This window comes from Desmodus rotundus, chromosome 3 (assembly GCF_022682495.2).
Source record: "Desmodus rotundus isolate HL8 chromosome 3, HLdesRot8A.1, whole genome shotgun sequence".
Taxonomy (NCBI): domain Eukaryota; kingdom Metazoa; phylum Chordata; class Mammalia; order Chiroptera; family Phyllostomidae; genus Desmodus; species Desmodus rotundus.
In genome coordinates this window covers 108,312,067-108,329,133 of record NC_071389.1, presented here as the reverse complement: position 1 = coordinate 108,329,133, position 17,067 = coordinate 108,312,067, and the positions used below count along the sequence as shown (strand labels likewise).

The 17,067-nt window shown below is 42.8% G+C and overlaps 2 protein-coding genes across 3 annotated transcripts in view; one reads left to right on the top strand and one right to left on the bottom strand.

The window, feature by feature from the left end:
• The window catches only part of GTF3A (general transcription factor IIIA), a 19,427-nt gene extending 18,183 nt beyond the window's left edge, over nucleotides 1–1,244 (top strand). Inside the window, exons 9-10 of the mRNA XM_053919718.2 lie at nucleotides 560–619; nucleotides 862–1,244. Of these exons, the coding sequence (XP_053775693.1) occupies nucleotides 560–619; nucleotides 862–1,026 (225 nt within the window). The 3' untranslated portion in view covers nucleotides 1,027–1,244. The remainder of the gene's footprint in view (nucleotides 1–559; nucleotides 620–861) is intronic.
• MTIF3 (mitochondrial translational initiation factor 3) lies at nucleotides 519–17,067 on the bottom strand. Of its 2 annotated transcripts, none has more exons than XM_024580809.4 (4): nucleotides 16,917–17,067; nucleotides 5,044–5,507; nucleotides 2,505–2,662; nucleotides 519–1,727 (listed from the first exon to the last, which is right to left on the bottom strand). In XM_024580809.4, the coding sequence occupies exons 2-4, from the start codon at nucleotides 5,504–5,506 to the stop codon at nucleotides 1,512–1,514; spliced, it is 837 nt and encodes a 278-aa protein (XP_024436577.1). In that variant the 5' UTR covers nucleotide 5,507; nucleotides 16,917–17,067; the 3' UTR covers nucleotides 519–1,511. The 2 variants fall into 2 exon arrangements, with proteins under 2 accessions (XP_024436577.1, XP_024436578.1); XM_024580810.4 differs by lacking the exon at nucleotides 16,917–17,067 and adding an exon at nucleotides 16,549–16,910.

The window sequence follows — 17,067 nt, the reverse complement described above, 5'->3', positions numbered from 1 at the left end:
TGATACAAACTGGGTGGGGGGGAGGGGCCGTGCAGTTTGGGAGACTCCCGTAGTTGGTGCTCTTAGAAGCACTTAAACCATGAATTATAACGAAGACTGGAGAGAGAAATGAGGCTCAGCATAGGCCCGAACCATTAGGAGACAACTGGGAGCTGCTGGTGGTCAGCATTCTCAGCAAGGACAGCAAGACTTTGGTTAGATCTTCCATTGGTTTCGGGATACTGTTGACATAGCTTTGGTTAAAAGAACCTCCTTCAGCTTGGAACGATTCATTCAGAACTAGTTTTCCCAACCTTTTACTTATGAAAGAACTAAGAAGCCACAGGGGACTGACCCAGACTGGACAAATTCCTGACCTGGGCCACTGGAAGAGGCAGTGACTTCAGTCCAGGATTTGGGAAGAATCCTCTGTGGGAATCTTTGCAGAGGTCACACCCCTCAACAGAACATAACAGAAACAAGGCTGTTTATTTAAATAACACATGGAGTTTTCATGTTAATAGACACACCAAATGGCAGTGTTTTAAAAACAGAACTTTATTTTTTTCTTTCATTTCAGCAAAGTCTCACTAGGCACGCTGTTGTTCATGACCCTGACAAGAGGAAAATGAAGCTCAAAGTAAGTTGGGAGATTTAGGCGAGCCGTTTTTAAAACAAATTGCTGACTGAAGCCAGATGCAGTCTATTTAGCATAGTTTCGACTGCTTATTACTGTGTGAGTTTGCGCTGCTACTGAAGGCAACCGGATGGATTTCCCTTTCCTGTAAGGGGTGTTGTGTACCTATCAGGGTGTGCAACTGTTGTCCCATAAGTTCAGGTAATCTTGATCCTGGATTCTAATTGTTTCCCTTATTTCCAAAGGTAAAACAAACTCGTGAAAAACGGAGTTTGGCTTCCCGTCTCAGTGGCTATATCCCTCCTAAAGGGAAACGAGAACACAGCCTGTCTTTGCCTCAACCCGGAGAGCTGCTGAACCGCGCTGAAGACAAGGTGCTCTCGACGGCTGCAGTGCTTACCCTCAGCTAAACACCCCGTTGCTTCCACACACCAGCCAGCTCGCTTACAGCAGAGCTCACAGACAGTGCAGAGCGCCTCTGACCCACCGCGGTGAAGCACGTAGTGGGAAAAAGTGAGTTGAAATGTTTTTGCTGGTGAAGGGTCTTGCCTTCAATTTGTAAAAAATGCAACATCTGTAAAACAATAAAGTGAAGCACAATAAAACAAGGTGTGCCTGTACAGTGTTACCCTGATACCCCTCGTTAATTCCTTCCGGAACTCGTTATGAGTCCTGAAACTGACGAGCAAGCGACGTGTGATGAAGCATTTTCTCTTGCGGGGTGACATTGTCTTACACAAGTTCTAGCAAGTGTGACGAGTCCCAAGCAAGCGCCAGGGGCTGAAACATTTTTTTCTCATCAAAATGTGACAAGTACAGGTTTGACAAGTTCCGAAGCCAATGAGTACTGAGGTATGACTGTATTTTCTCTCAAAAGCCCATTTTTCTTTAATCACTAATGCAGAACATCTGATTCTGTGTTGTTTCCATTTTTTTTGTTCAAAGGGTCTCCTTCCTGGGTCTGTTGAGTCTCTCTATATGCAGTCTCTTCTTTTTTGCTCAGATGACGAAGAACACACATTACAGCTTTTCCTCCTCTAATGGGTTGAGGCCTGGATGAGAAGGTAGCTATTCCAGGCATAGTCTGGAGGATTTGATTAAGTATCTCCTCCTAAGAAGGGAAAACAGCTAAAGGTTAATTTAAAACCAGTGTTTTGATTCTTTCTGGTGTTAACCATCTAATACCCATAAACCCCAGCATTCTTGAATTGCTATCTAAGTAATTAGCTAAATCAAATTCTACATGCCCAGTTAAGCTGACTGAAACCGGTACAGGCAGTTATTCAAACTTCATGTAACTAGACGAAGGAACTAAAGGCTTGATGATTTTAAATCCCTACTCTGTCACTGCACTGAGACTAACGTCTTACAAGAACAAGTATAAGCAGTGGGTTTGGGTCTGGGCAGAGTATCACCTTACCCCCAAACTGTTAGCCCAGTGCAGATCCCAACACTCACAGTCACTTGGGCTGTTAGAGAACTACATCTGGTTGTAGAGATTCTGCGTCAGCTGGCTGGGAACCTGGGCTCAAGTGACTCGAATGCGGAACTAGGGTTGACCCCACCACTGGGCTGATGCTGCCTTTTAGTTGGTAAGTTATCTAACTCTCAGAGCGAAATAGTCCCTACACTTATGCTGGGACTGTAAACCGATACACACTTTCTTGAAGACAATTTGACTTTAAATATGCTTCTTACTAGCAAAAAATTATGCTACGATGGAAAAGGTAAATACAAAAGTCTGCTTGCATTTTGAAAAACTGGAAAGCTATCATCGCTAATATGACAGAATTCCTGTCCCTCTTCTTTGCCTTTACATTTTCCAGATTTTCTACAATTGTACTTTTAGATCAGAAAACAAGAAACAGTTACTCCTGTTTTTACTTACCGTTTTATTTTCTGGTTCCTCTGTATTCTTTGCTTTCTTTATAGTAATTTGAACTTTGTATTTTTTCTCAATCCATTGCTGAATCTGTTTACTCTTTGTGTCCAAATCATGTCGTCCAATGTTTGAAGAAAAAGTTAGTTCCTTTGTCAGAGTCGGTCCTAGTTTGAAACAGTGAGACTTGGTGCCAGGACTGTTCCCTGCCCTGTTGGCGGGACTAACCCTCAGCACACAGGCTGCAGGACGACTCAGGCTGCCGGGGCCCCTGCGGTCCTCTCACTTGACCCGTTTCAGTCCAGGAAACACTTACAAAAGGGAGACAGACATAAAGGTACTATTTTTTTTTTTTTTTTTTGCCTGCCAAGAAAGGGTGTTTAAATATAAAATGCCTCCATTTATTGTTACCATCATTTGATTAATGAACAAAAGAATGGTCCTTCAAAAGGAACAAGTTTAGCTTTATGATAAACTTAATTATCCTTGTTTTTCTTTCTGAGGTGGACCCGTGTGGGAAGTACTTTTCTCATCTTACTCTTTTGTGACGCCCTCCCTGCTACAGTGGGGCCACCCAGGCCGCGTCCTGCATTCTTTCCCTCTACTCTGGAACTCCCGACTATTAGCCGGTTATTTTACAGGGAGGGAACAAACTGCTCATTAAAGGCACTGGGACAACTGAGTCTTCATATGGGGGAAAAGTTCGATTTTGAGCCACACAAAAATCTCCATTGATGGACTACTGAATGTGAAAAATACAACTTGAATACAAATGGAAGAAAAGGAAGGATATGTTTGTGACCTCAAAACAAGGGGAAAAACAAAAGTGAGAAATTTAACTAGGAGAAGGTTTTTCTCTTCACACAGAACAGAGAACCCTATAAATCAGGACAAAAATAAATCATCAAAGTAAGAAAAGAGGAATATGAATAAGCGATTTGCAGAAGAGGAAACTCAATTGCTGAAAGGAAATACAAACTAAAGTACACGCTCTCACCCGTCAGCATGACAAAAATTAGAGTCCGACACTACCAGGTGTGGTGGGGACGAGAGAAATCGCACACAGTGCTGACAGTCTGCCGCACAGGTATCTGGAGCGCGCACCGGGAGACACTGCCAGCACGTGCTCAGTTTTCCTAATGATAGAAACTGGAGACGAGCCCAATGGCCAGGGAAAGGGACTAACAAAGCTATGGTGCGTGCTCATGAAACGTCACTTGTAGTTATAATTAGCTATGGCCGTGATACAAACACCTTGAAAATGACAGTGAGCCATTTATAATTTTAAGCAAATATAATTGTTCCGTATACTGTTGATGACTATATCTATCCGTAACTGGAGTTTAGCAACATGGACGGGACCCTGAGTCCGAGGGAGTGAGCAGGGACCTCTGGAGGAGGAGGGCGGAAGGGGAGAAGGGAGCACAGGGGACCTTAACTTTCTGTCATGTTTTATTTAAGAAAGCTGAGGTACAACAATGTTAATGCTTATTCATTTTGGATGGTAAGTTTATTATACTTTTCTGCATCTAATTTCCAAAATAGGAGTAATTTTACTAAAAAGGAGTGCTTTTATTAACACCTCCTTGCTTCCTTAAGGCTTCGACCAGATGGTCCTAGTTTCCTATCAGGACAAAGTCATACTTTTGACAATCTGAACACAGCAAGGTGTCTTCTCCAGTCTGTCAACTTTTTTCAGGGACACAGTTTGATGGCCTTATCCCCCTAGTTGGCCTCTTCTTACATTTTTTTGTTTCCCAGTCAACATTCTAGTTGTTCGGTGTGGTGTCACAAACTGAGCCACCGTTGAACAGCGTGTGATTTTCTCAAGACGCACCACCTCGCCGTGGCAGCTCCGGCCAGTCCTCTGCTCCCACCACTGAGCGGTCTGTCACTATGATCAGCACTAAGTAAAAACCATGAAAACCAACATCTTCACCTCAGACCCAATTAATGGCTTTTATAAAGTTTAAAGGACAAATGCCTTGTCAGGTGATTGGCAAAATATTGGCAGGTGATTGGTAAAGGAGTGTTACTGCCAGTATTGTAACAAAATACTCAGGCATGGCAGATGAATCACTTTAGAATTTAAAAAGTGTTTCCATGGAATTAACCAAACACCTCCACTTTGAGGTGAGAGGGTTTTTGTTTCTTTTTTAAGGAGGACAAATGAGGGGCTCAGAACAGCAATGGGAACTTGAATCCATCCCTCTGGAGCCCCACTTCACTGCACCCATCAGTTAGTCTACCGACCCGCACGTTAGGAGACAAAGCTAAGGGCAAAGGGGAAAGAGTTCCTACCATTCTGGTGGTGTTTACCTTGTTTTTCCTCATTTACTTACGTTTAAAGGAGGAGATGACGACACAGGACACAAAAGAAAGAAAACATGCAACAGAAATTAAGTGAGGGGTGAAAAGCCCTGGAAACAGTGATGAAACTGAATTTCCAGCCTGCACCTCCCCACTGTCAGAGGCACCATAGCAAATGCCGAATTGAAACTGGTTTGTAGCCACACAGAATTCAAGGGGCAAACAGCAAACTACCCACCAGCTTTGGGTGTAGCCTTCTCCCTCTCTCTTAGTCTCAGCCGCTCCTCGTGAATCTGCGTGCCCGTCAGGAGCTGGTACTCGGGGGGCTCGGCGCTGGGCTTCCTTTTCACAAGTCTCAGGTCTCGCTCGTCCATGAGCCGAATCACTTCTGCTCGGTGCAGGTTTCCCAGATCATTGCCCTGCTCATCAAATAAATGAATAATGCGCTCACTGATTTTTCTTCCAATGTTACTAAAATCGGTTTCATTCTTTTCTTTCTTTTTTCTTTCATCCTGGGTGTCTTCAGCAGTACTAAAAGCTTTTGCGTGGATTAGATAGGCCAGTCGTGGGGCAGAGGCAGTGGGGGGCAGCTGTGCTAATGCCATTGTCTGCACGATGTATGTCCCCAAACATCTTCTAAGGCAACTGTTTTCAGTCGCTATGGTTCGTAATGGTAACTTTTTTAGAAAAACAGCAGCCATCCTAAAAAGCAGGAAGAAAAGTTGATTACAGGTAAATCACTTGTTCTTGTGGTTTCACATTGCGGTACAAAGAGGGCGTGCGTGAGGCTGTGGGAACCACGTCATCTGTGAGTGTGACTGATCTGTGTACAGGAAATGTGTGCCAGTAACACAGACCACCAGGTGGCCCACAGGCACACTCACTCTTGGTGGTGCTGTCCCCAGTAAAAGGTATTGTTAGGATAAAACATATTTACACAGTGCTTTTGTCTCCCATTTTTTTCACCAAATATTTTTTGATTCTATTTCCCATGGAACTTAAAGCGCTAACTTCAAAAGCAAAGATCATCCCAAAGATTTTACAGGGGTGTCCAACCTGCGGCCCCCAGGCTACATGCAGCCCAGGATGGCTGTGAATGTGGCTCAACACAAAATTGTAAATGTACTTAAAACATTACTAGATATTTTTGTGACTATGTGTCACAATGTATTTAATGTGTGGCCCAAGACAACTCTTCTTCCAGTGTGGCCCAGAGATGCCAACGGGGAGCAGACCCCTGAAGGAGGAGGTAGTATATAACATAGTTGGTGATCCATAAATACCAATTCATAAACTTTTAAGACATTAACAATTTGTCAATATATCTGACGGTATACAAAGTACAAGGGCACTATTCTGGGAAGGAGGCTTCTCCATAGGGAAAGCTGACCCACTGGAGAAACTACTTGAGACTATCAGAAAGGAAATGCCCTGATGTTACTCAAAGTGCTGACCTCATTAACTGTAAAGATCACTCACCAGGTAAATAAGGCATTACTAGTAAATGTAACTAAGCATCAGGTACTTGTGATAGTGGTTTCATGGTTCTAAGTGCTGCATTTAATGGCATTTTGATGTTTTAGTTGCTCCTCTGCCACAGTAAGTGTCTCTCTCCTTCCATACACATGTTAGATAAAGCTCACAAGTGCAGGCTGCAGGAGGGATGAGAAGACCATTCGTCTCCTCATCTAAGGTTTGCTGAGAAACACCAGAGAACCAAGAACTCAGAGAGGCGTGCCTTGTCAAAGATGAAAGAGGAAAGGATGAGGTGCCTTACACAGTGCTTCTAGAGAATGGTCCTGGGGCCCCCTGCATGAGACTCACCTAGGCTGTAAAGACTGGAAATCCCCTCTGGTCCCTAGATTTGATCCCGCCTGTCACCCCACTGATCGTACCCACCACTACCCCTCATGCCCGTGGTTGACAAGTGATATGAGAAAACAGGCTCAGCAAACTGAATAGAAAGTGCACAGAATGTTCTCACTTCCCTCCTTAAGTAGCTCGATAACACCCAAATTTATTGCTCTGGCTCCAACCTCTACCCTGAATTCCAAAGGTGTAGAGTTAATTGCCTCCCCAACATCTCCACTTAGATATCTACCAGTGGCCCTACCGTGAACGTGACCAAGACTGAATTCTCCACTTCTACTCTACACTTGCTCCTTTCTGTCTTCCTGGACTCATAAAACGACAACACATCCTGTCGCTGAGGTCAGAAAGGCCAAGTTATCCTTGACTTTTCTCTTTCGCTCAGCAATTCATCCGCAAGGCCTATTGTTCAACTGCTAAAATGCATCCAGGGTCCAACCACTTCTCACATCCGTTGCTATCAAACTGTGCCCCTAAAAGCCGCCATCATCCCCCATCTGGATTACAGTGACAGCCTCCTGACTGGTCTCCATGGTCTGCCCTTGCCCCCCAATAATTTATCACCCACGGGGCACAAAGGGTGATCCTTGTAAAATGTGTAAGTCAGATGACATGCCTCTGTGCTCACAACTCTCCATTTGCTCCCATCTCAGGACAAAAGCCAAGTGTGGAGGCCTATGGGGTCTTCCGTGACCCACATACATCCCTCTGCACAGCGCTGACCCCGCTTCCTCCAGCTCACAGTTTCTTGTAAACACTGGACCTGCCCCTTCTCTGGGTCCTCACACTCAGGCATTCCCCTCCTTCAGACAGCCACGTGGCTCATTTACTTCAAGTCTCTGCTCAGATGTCACCACCTGACGAGGCCGTCACTGGCCACTCTTTATAAAATGGCACACCCCATCACTTTGAAACACGTTGCCTAGCCTTTTAAAAAATTCACTGCCTGACATATATTCACACGTAATCTTTCCTCACTAAAATGTAAGCTTCATGAGAAAATGTACTTTTCATGGCGGTGGTCCTAACACTAGAGCCTAGAGTCTGGCTCCGTAGCACACACTGAATGAATGTGTGAGCCCAGGGGTACAGCCTGCAGGGATGCTGGTTTCCGCTGGCACTTAACCCTGAGGTCTTTAGATGCGTCACTCCCCATCAATCCACATAAACGCTGGTCAGCCGCAACCCTCACATTTCCAGCTGACGCTTCAAATGTCCACCGACATCAGGGACATCTACAGCTGGGTGTTTCATCTACAGAAGGTTATCAAACTCACTTTCACCGGGGGCCACATCAGCCTCACGGTTGCCTTCAAAGGGCTGAATGTAATTTCAACTCCTTAACAGTGAAGGAGTAGTTACACTTACAGAGTCCTAAAATTATTTCGGCCCTTTGAGGGTAACTGTGAGGCTGATAGGGTCCCCCGTGAAAGTGAGTCTGACACCCCTGCTCTACAGTGAATGACATGAATTAGTTTACAGCCCTTAATGTGGGCTGGGGATTCGTTGTAGATGTTGTAAGGGCTCTAAGCTGCGAGCAAGCTAGATCTGAAATAGCCGAGGTACTTAATGTTCAGTAAAAAGCAGTCACGTATTTGTTGGTGGAGGAAGGCCCCAAACCAAAAAGCTGACAGTCTGAAGAGACCAGAGAAGGTATTTCTCCATCTGTTATCAGAAAAGTGGCAGCAGCATCAAGTCCCAAATTTCAGAGTTACGGAGGGAAGCTCCTGTGCCTGTGTAATGAATCATCACCATATTAAAATAGAAAATATTATTTCAAAACAATATTTTTGAGAACTAAGGAAGTAAACTAGGCATAGGAAAAAAATAAAATTTATTGAAACCCTGGATATTTGAGTTTGAAAATATACTTATTTTCACCCATTCTTCCTAATTATTTCTCAAAATTTTTAACGAGGAAGTATTTTTTTATCCTAGTAAGTTATATTTCTTTATAAAGACTATTTCAGAAAAATGCCATAAAATATTTTAAACTTTAAAAGCACTTTTCAAGAAGAGAAAAAAAGTGCAGAAAAATACTGTAACTATTTTTTAAAAGTTCTTTACTATTATTCAAATTTTAAAAAATTTAAGTTTTCTTGATTTATACAGCAATTAAGCTTCAATATTAGCTAAATTGTGGCTTTAGATCAGCAAATTTGAAGATGTACACAGTTCTTCAAAATAAGCTTTTAATAAAATTATAAACACAAAGTTAAGAAAAAACGTGTTATGAAATTTGAATTGCAAATATCCACAGAAATTCAGACAATTACAAAAGTTTTCATTAGGAAGCATTTCAAACACGTACGAAAAGAACAGTGTAATGAGCCCTAAGCACCCATCGCTCAGCCGGCCCACCAGCACGAGGCCAAGCTTGGTTCACCGCCACCCTCACCCACTCCTGCCCCTCCCCATCCAGGAACTGTTTCAAAGTAAATCTCACCAATAAATACCTCAGCTTGTCATCTCTAAGAGGTACGGTCTTCACCTTTTTAATAACCACAATAACATTATCCCAACTGACAAAAATCCCTTTACAGCCCCCCAGGCCCAGTTCTCCCACTGCCCCGACAGGACTGCACCTTTGTGTGCATCTCATTTACAGTCTGGTGACAGGAGGGGCCTCCCGCTGGCCACGTGGGTTATAATTTAACATGAATGACTAACATTCATTTCAACACATTAAATATGCAAAAATCTATTAAAAGAAAGATCATTTGCCATGACTGACTATTACCCTCACTCCTGACTTTGAAAATCGGTAAACTAAGCACATATCCCACCTTTTAAGGAATAATTAGAATCATCCCCAGCTGATAAAGAAAAGCTCTTCTTCAGAGAAGAACACCAGCTAATAAATGGAGAAGAAAAGTAAAAGTAATTTAAAAATGAAAGTAATTTAAAAATCACCATTTTGCCATCACCAATCAAATCACTGATTTAGGCAAGGATGGATACAAAAATCAATAGGTAAAAAGCTGTCAAGGAAACAAGGTATTCATATGGTGCCAAAGGGTGACCAAAGATGACTTCCAAATTAAAACAGGAAAAACACAATCTGCTGTTACCCTCAAAACAAAGGAGAGACTCAGCATCCCGACGGTGGGACAGCCCAATATCCTAGTGTGTGTCTCCTGGTGTGACTCCGCTCCTATAGACTGTGAGGAAGTCCTGCCAAAGGGTCAACCTGAGCCTGGTCCAGCCTCCAGACTTGGCTTTCAGCTTCCAAGGAATACAAGGGCCAGACTCAGAGAGGAACAAATCAGACCACAGGAACAAGTGGACAAACCGAGTATGAGACAATTCGTGAATGGCTTGGTGTCTTAAAAAAAGTCAATGTCACTGGGAAAGGAAAGGTCTGGGGAAGTGTATGCTTGAATAAAAAGACTAAAGAGACATAATTGTTGAATGCAATGTGTATGAAAAAAAGCAACAAAAAAGGCATGTTGGGATAAAGGGAAAATCTGAATATGGCCGAGATCCAGGTTGGATTAGAGACTCTCAGGAAAGTATGTTAATTCTTAGGTGTGAGAACGGCATTATCAGGAAATGAATGCTGGAGTATGTAGGGGGGTCTCATGACTTTGGCCACTGACTGTGAAATGGCTTGACAGAAAATAGAGCAATTATGGCAACATTTGCTCAACCTAGATTATGGATATATGGTGTTTAGTTATTAGTCTTTCAACTTTTCTGTATGTTTTCCATGAATAAAAAGTTAAAAAAAAAAAAGAATCAATAGCCTACAGGGAGGAAAGAATTTAGTAGTTGTGGATTTCCAGCCAAGATGGAGGCATAGGTAGACACACTGTGCTTCCTTGCACAACCAAAAGAAGGACAACAACAAATTTAAAACCAAAAAACAACCAGAAATACCAGAAAATCGAATTGTATGGAAGACTGACAACCAAGGAGTTAAAGAAGAAACATTCATCCAGACTGGTAGGAGAGGTGGAGACAGGCAGCCAGGATGGAGAGGACTCACGGCAAGGTGGTGGCTGGTGGACCACACAGTCCCACATTTGCATGCGGATAAACTGGGAGGAACAACTGAGGAGTGAGAGAGATCACACAACCCAGGGGTCCAGCGCAGGGAAATAAAGCCTCAAAATGTCTGACTGAGAAAATCTGTGGGGGTTGAGGAGGTGGGAGAAATTCCCAGCCTCACAGGACAGTTCATTGGAGACACTCACAGGGTCCTAGAATGTATACAACACCTCCCACCCCACCTGGGAATCAGCACCAGAAGGGTCCAAGTTGATTGTGGGTAGCTGGGGAAGTGACCGAAAGCCAGCAGAGAGCCAAGTAACTGGCATTATTCACTCTCAGACCCCTCCCCTACATACAGTGCACAAGGCAGTGACCTGGGTTGCCCCGCCCTGGCAAATACCTAACGCTCTGCCCCTTACTACAGGCATGTGGAGACCAAAAAAAAAAAAAAAAAAAAAAAAGGCCCAAATGAAAAAACAGATCAAAGCTCCAGAAAAAATACAACTAAACGATGAAGAGATAGCCAACCTATCAGATACACAGTTCAAAACACTGGTAATCAGGATGCTCACAGAATTGGTTGAGTATGGTCGAAAAATAAAGGAAGAAGTAAAGGCTATGAAAAGTGAAATAAAGGAAAATGTACAGTGAACCAACAGTGATGGGAAGGAAACCAGTACTCAAATAAATGGTGTGGACCAGAAGGAAGAAAGAAACATTCAACCAGGAAAGAATGAAGAAACAAGAATTCAAAAAACTGAGAGGCTTAGGAACCTCCGGGACAACTTTAAACGTTCCAACATATGAATCATAGGGGTGCCTAAAGGAGAAGAGGAAGAGCAAGAAATTGAAAACATTGGAAAAAATAATGAAGGAGAACTTCCCCAATCTGGTGAAGGAAACAGACTTCCAGGAAGTCAAGGAAGTTCAGAGAGTCCCAAAGAAGTTGGACCCAAGGGAGCACACCAAGGCACATCATAATTACATTACCCAAGATTAAAGATAAGGAGAGAATCTTAAAAGCAGCAAGAGAAAAGGAGACAGTTACCTACCAACAAGTTCCCATAAGACTGTCAGCTGGTTTTCAAAAGAAACTTCTCAGGCTAGAAGGGACTAGCACGAAGTATTCAAAGTCATGAAAGGCAAGGACCTACATCCAAGATTGCTCTATCCAGCAAAGCTTTCATTTAGAATGGAAGGTCAGATAAAGTACTTCCCAGATAAGGTCAAGTTAAAGGAGTTCACTCATCATCACCCAGCCCTTATTATATGAAATGTTAAAGGGACTTGTCTAAGACAAGGAAGATGATCAACAATATGAACAATTAATTTACAACAAACTCACAATTATCAACAACTGAACCTAAACAAAAACAAAAATAAAAACGAAAACAAAAACTAAGCAAACAACTAGAACAGGAACAGAATCACAGAAATGGAGATCACATGGAGGGTTATTAGCTGGGAGGTAGAGGGGGAAGAGGGGGTAAAGGTACAGGGAATGAGAAGCATAAATAGTAGGTACAAAATTGACAGGGGGAGGTTAAGAATAGCACAGGAAATGTAGAAGCCAAAGAACTTATGTGTACGACCCACGGACACAAACTAAGGGGGAGGAATACGGTGGGAGGGGAGGTGCAGGGTGGAGGGAAATAAAAGGGGGGAAATGGGACAACTGTAATAGCATAATCAATAAAATATATTTTTTAAAAATTTACTAGTTTGCCAACAGGTAAGAGTTAACATGTCTATTTTAGAGTAGAAACTGCATGCCTACCAGCATCATCTGGGGATGTTTTTTCAAAACATGATGTTTTCTCACTCCTCTACTGTTAAGAACCACTGGATTAGGTCCCTCCCTAAAAAAGATGAGGTCCTGGCTGGATGGCCCAGTTGGTTGGAATGTCATCCCATATACTAAAAGGCTATGGATTTGATTCCTGGTCAGAACACATACCTAGGTTGCTGGTTCAATGAACAAGAGGCAGCTGATCAATGTTTCTCTCACGTCAATGTCTCTCTCAATAAAAAAAAAATCGTCAGGTGAGTATTGAAAAAAAAGAGGACATAAGAAAATGAGTAGTAAATATTATAATGTGAGTTCAAGTAGTTTAAACGAGAATGTCCGGGATTCCCCTTAACCTTTCAAAGTTGATGCAATATAGAACCACGTTCGCTAATGAAATGCCTTTGATACCTCTGTCCAGTGAGTGAGAGGGTGAACGAACCCGTTGTCTAATTCAAAATGAAAAGGCTTGTGTTCCTATGATAATATGGGTGAATTCAGTGACTCTTACTCCCAGAACTACCCTTTCTGAGACATCCAAAAATACTTTAAAAACTAATTACCTTAAAGTCAGTTACTTAAAATGTATAATTATTATAGCATATCTGTGATTTTATGATTATTCGGACTTTACCAAAATCATACTCACTCTGTGCTACATACCATATTTTGCTCTATATAATATGCACTTTTTTGCCCACATTTTTGAGGGGAAATTAAAGATGTGCATTATACATGGGTATAATGAGTACATAATCCCGTGGTAAACACGCACAAAAAATGTGGGTACATATTATACATGCATGGCAGAACACAGTAATTTTATATCTGTTGGTAGTTGGTTTGCTTTTAAATCCTCACTGCAGAACATGCTTATTGGTTTGAGAGAGGGGAAGGAATGGAGGCAGAGAGGGAAACTCGGATGGGAGAGAGAAACATCCATCAGTTGCCTCTTGCATGTGCCCCAACCCAACCACAACTGCAACCGTGGCACGTGCCCCAACCAGAAATCAGGAACTGAACCTGCAACCTTTTGGCCCACAGGACAATATTCCAACCAACTGAGCCACACCAACCAGGGCTCTGTTGCTAGTTTTAAATTCAGTAGCCAACTCCATATTTAGAAAGAAACACAGAATTCCTTTCTATTCTTTTTTTACTTGAGATTGGATCACTGATAAACTCCATATCCTCCAATCACTGGAAGATAAGCTGACCAACAGCCGAGAAGCCTCTTTGCTCCTTGGTGCTGTACTTCCTCTCAGCCCTTTCTGCTCCTCCCCGTCCTCACCCCTCCTCCTGGGCCTCTTTGGCATCATCACTAACTTTCCCAGACAAGATCAGAAAACAGATCAATTGGTTTATTCAAAATGAACACAACACAGAGTAATTTTAACGTGTGATCCACATGCTCCATAAGGAACTGAAATGATTTCAATATTAAGCCATGGAGTGGGAAATTTTTTAACGAAATAAGTATGTGGCTACTTCCATATGCTACGTATTTCAGGTAAGGTTAGGGCTGTGTTCTTTGTATTTTCAAGTTAGTTTTCAGTTGTCTAAAATGAACAATATTCTTTGGAGGTTTATTTTCCCCAACTTTCACTGTGTAAACGTTTAAACATACAGAAAAGCTGAAAGACTGTACAGTGAACGCCCCCGTACCCATTCACCTAGACTCCGTAATACACGCAGTTTTCCTTGCTGTATGTACCCATCTATTTATTACTCTTTCCTCCATTTTATTTGATACATTTCAAAGGAAGCTGCGGACATTGGTACACTCACCCTCAAATACTTGAGCATGCATATCATCAACTATAGTTCTGCAACTGTTTATGATTCTTTTTGTTTTCTTTTGAGGCAAAATTTACATACAATGAAATGTAGAAATCTTAAGCCATCATTTGATAGTTAGTTTTGACAAGTACAAACACTGTTGGAACCAAAACTTCTATCGACATATAGACTATTACCATCACCCCAGAAATTTTCTTCATGCTTCTTCTTCCAAGTCAGTCTCCATCCCGGTCCAGAGGCTATGCCTCTTATTTTTTCCATCACAGTCTGTTCTAAGATTTTATATAAATGGAACCAAACAGTATGTACTCTTTGTTGAAGGCATCTCAGCATGTTAAGATTCATCCATGTTGTTACATATACCATTAGTTTGTTCCTCTTCGTTTCTGAGAAGTGTCTCAGTATACGAATAAACCAGTTTTAAATCCTGTATCCAGATGATGAACACTTAAGCTGTTCTCCGTTTTTGCCTATAATAAATAAAGCTGCTACATTCTTGTACCACACCCCACCACCAAAAAAAAGACAAAATGATAACTGCTCCAAAGGACAGCTGCATTCCCCTTATGATACATTATTCTGCATTCCCTCTTTTCTTTGCAGGCACCCTCTGTGATCCGTTATTTTATATCACCTTTTCCAGTACCTCTTTGGGAGGTACTGATAATGTATTTTTAAGGAAACTTCCTGGAATGCAATTTAAATACTGTGGCTTAGTAGATATAATCATAAGGAGTGGGTGGGGAGTCCTGTCCTACAAGAAATTAAATTGCTTAAGTGCATTTTGAAACTACGTAGAGTGCGGAGTGAAAGTAACTTCTATTATCTGTTCACTCACTGGTTTTCTTTGATACAGCTGTATTCAGAAGCTCATAATACTGACATCTGTTCTTTCCAGGGAGGCTGGCTGAATCAAAGTGACATTAGATCCCAGCGGCTTAAGTATTTGTGACATCAACTTTACCAATTCTCATGACATTAAAATTCTCTCTTACACCTTCCAAAGGAGTTTCATAAAGTGTCTGTTCCTGCCTGCATAGCTACAAACTGTCCCATATGCCCCATTCCAGCCTGGGCTGTGCCACCTCAGTTCCAGAGGTCTGCAACACGGTCACCGAGCCTCCACGTCGCCGTCCCTTAGCTCTGGTTTTCCTCCTTCATAAGAAGCAGAAAGTATGCTCTATAGTGAGGCTGGCTGTTTAAGAGCTCAAACACTGATTTACAACACTGGAAAAAGCCAACATGATTCTTTAGCCAATTTCCTCACTTTTTAGCTATAAAGTTTTTATTTTTAGTTATTTTATTGAAGTATTCTAATAACCACTATGGAAATGTTTTCTAAAAAGCTTTTAAATCCAGAACTGAAGACTCCATATTATAGGTTATATTATTCTCATACATAAATCTTCCAAATGGTCATTTCATCTTCTAGAAATCCATATCTCAATGACCAGCATCCTAGTCCACCAACTTCTGCTCTCCCTCACTTCATGGCTTACCCAACACCAAGTTTCATCAGTTTTACTTCCTAATACTACTCGAACTCATCCACTTCTCTCCATACCCACTGTTACCACCTTGGTTTAAGATACTGTCCATCTCCGGTTTGGATTCTCACCAGTCTCCTAACTAGGCTATTACATCACACTTGCACTCCGCAATCAGAGCTCCCTTTTGCATTGCCCTCACCACACCCAGTGCCCGCCCCACCTCAAAACTGCCCCTCTGGAGGCCAAAAGGCCCTTCCCACCTTTCCAGCCTCATTCCATACCAAACTTCCTTTTTGTCTAAACCACATTGGCTTTTCAGATTATTTAAATGTGCTCTCCCTTGGTTTAGGAAACATCAGATCACTGCCTGACGTCAGCTTTCTCAGGGCATTCTTCTGATTGCCTCCCAGACTCTCTTTGATCTCTCCCTACTCACCCGCCCCCCACCATTTATTTGTTGAGCTCAACATTAATGCCTAAAATTAAATACTTCCAAAGTATAGTTTATCTTTCCCATACAGTATCATAGTTATAATTTTGTGATTATCTTATTCCTGGTTCCTTCATTAGGCGGTAAGTTCTAAGAAGCAGGGAAAGAATCTGATTTATCCTTTACTGTCTTTTGCCTGCCAACGAACAGTAGTTGATGTTCCTCGACTATCTAGTTGCTTCGACTGAGACCTTTCCTAACATGCACTTGACACTGCGACTTTAAGAAAACTTATTTATTTCTCTCAGGAGTCTTAATGCCATGGGGCCAAGAAAATGATAAACGGGAAAAAAAAAAAGAAATCACTTGACAAACCTCCCCACGACGACCCCTTCGAGAGCTTTGGCCAGGCCAGCCCTTCCCGCACAGGCCCACAACCGAGGTACACAAAGGCTGCTTCGCTACCGCCGGAACGGACCCGATCACGTGCGTCAAGGGGACCACGCCAATCCCGAAAAGGGGCGTAAGGACGCACGGCGAGCGCGCGTACGTGCTCCTGAATGGCCGGGTTTGAAGTTCAGGGGACTGTAAGACCGGCGATGGGTCTAGGCGTTGCGACTCCGGCACGACCGGCGAGCAGCTTGGGGCGGAAGGCGGCTTTACAACCTGGGCGGCTCCCCGACGCCGCCGCAGAGCCTGCAAGTCCTCCCCGCGCTCAGCACAGCAGCACAGGTGGCACTGACCTTCCACGGACACGTTCGAGCACAACGACGCCTTCTCTGCAGGCATGTCCCTAAGACCACTTCCTCCCGCTGCCCTTCGTCATTGGGGTTCTCGCACCCGGGCTAGCGAAGGTCTTGCAGAAGGAGCGGAAACTGGCTCCTCCGCAAGACC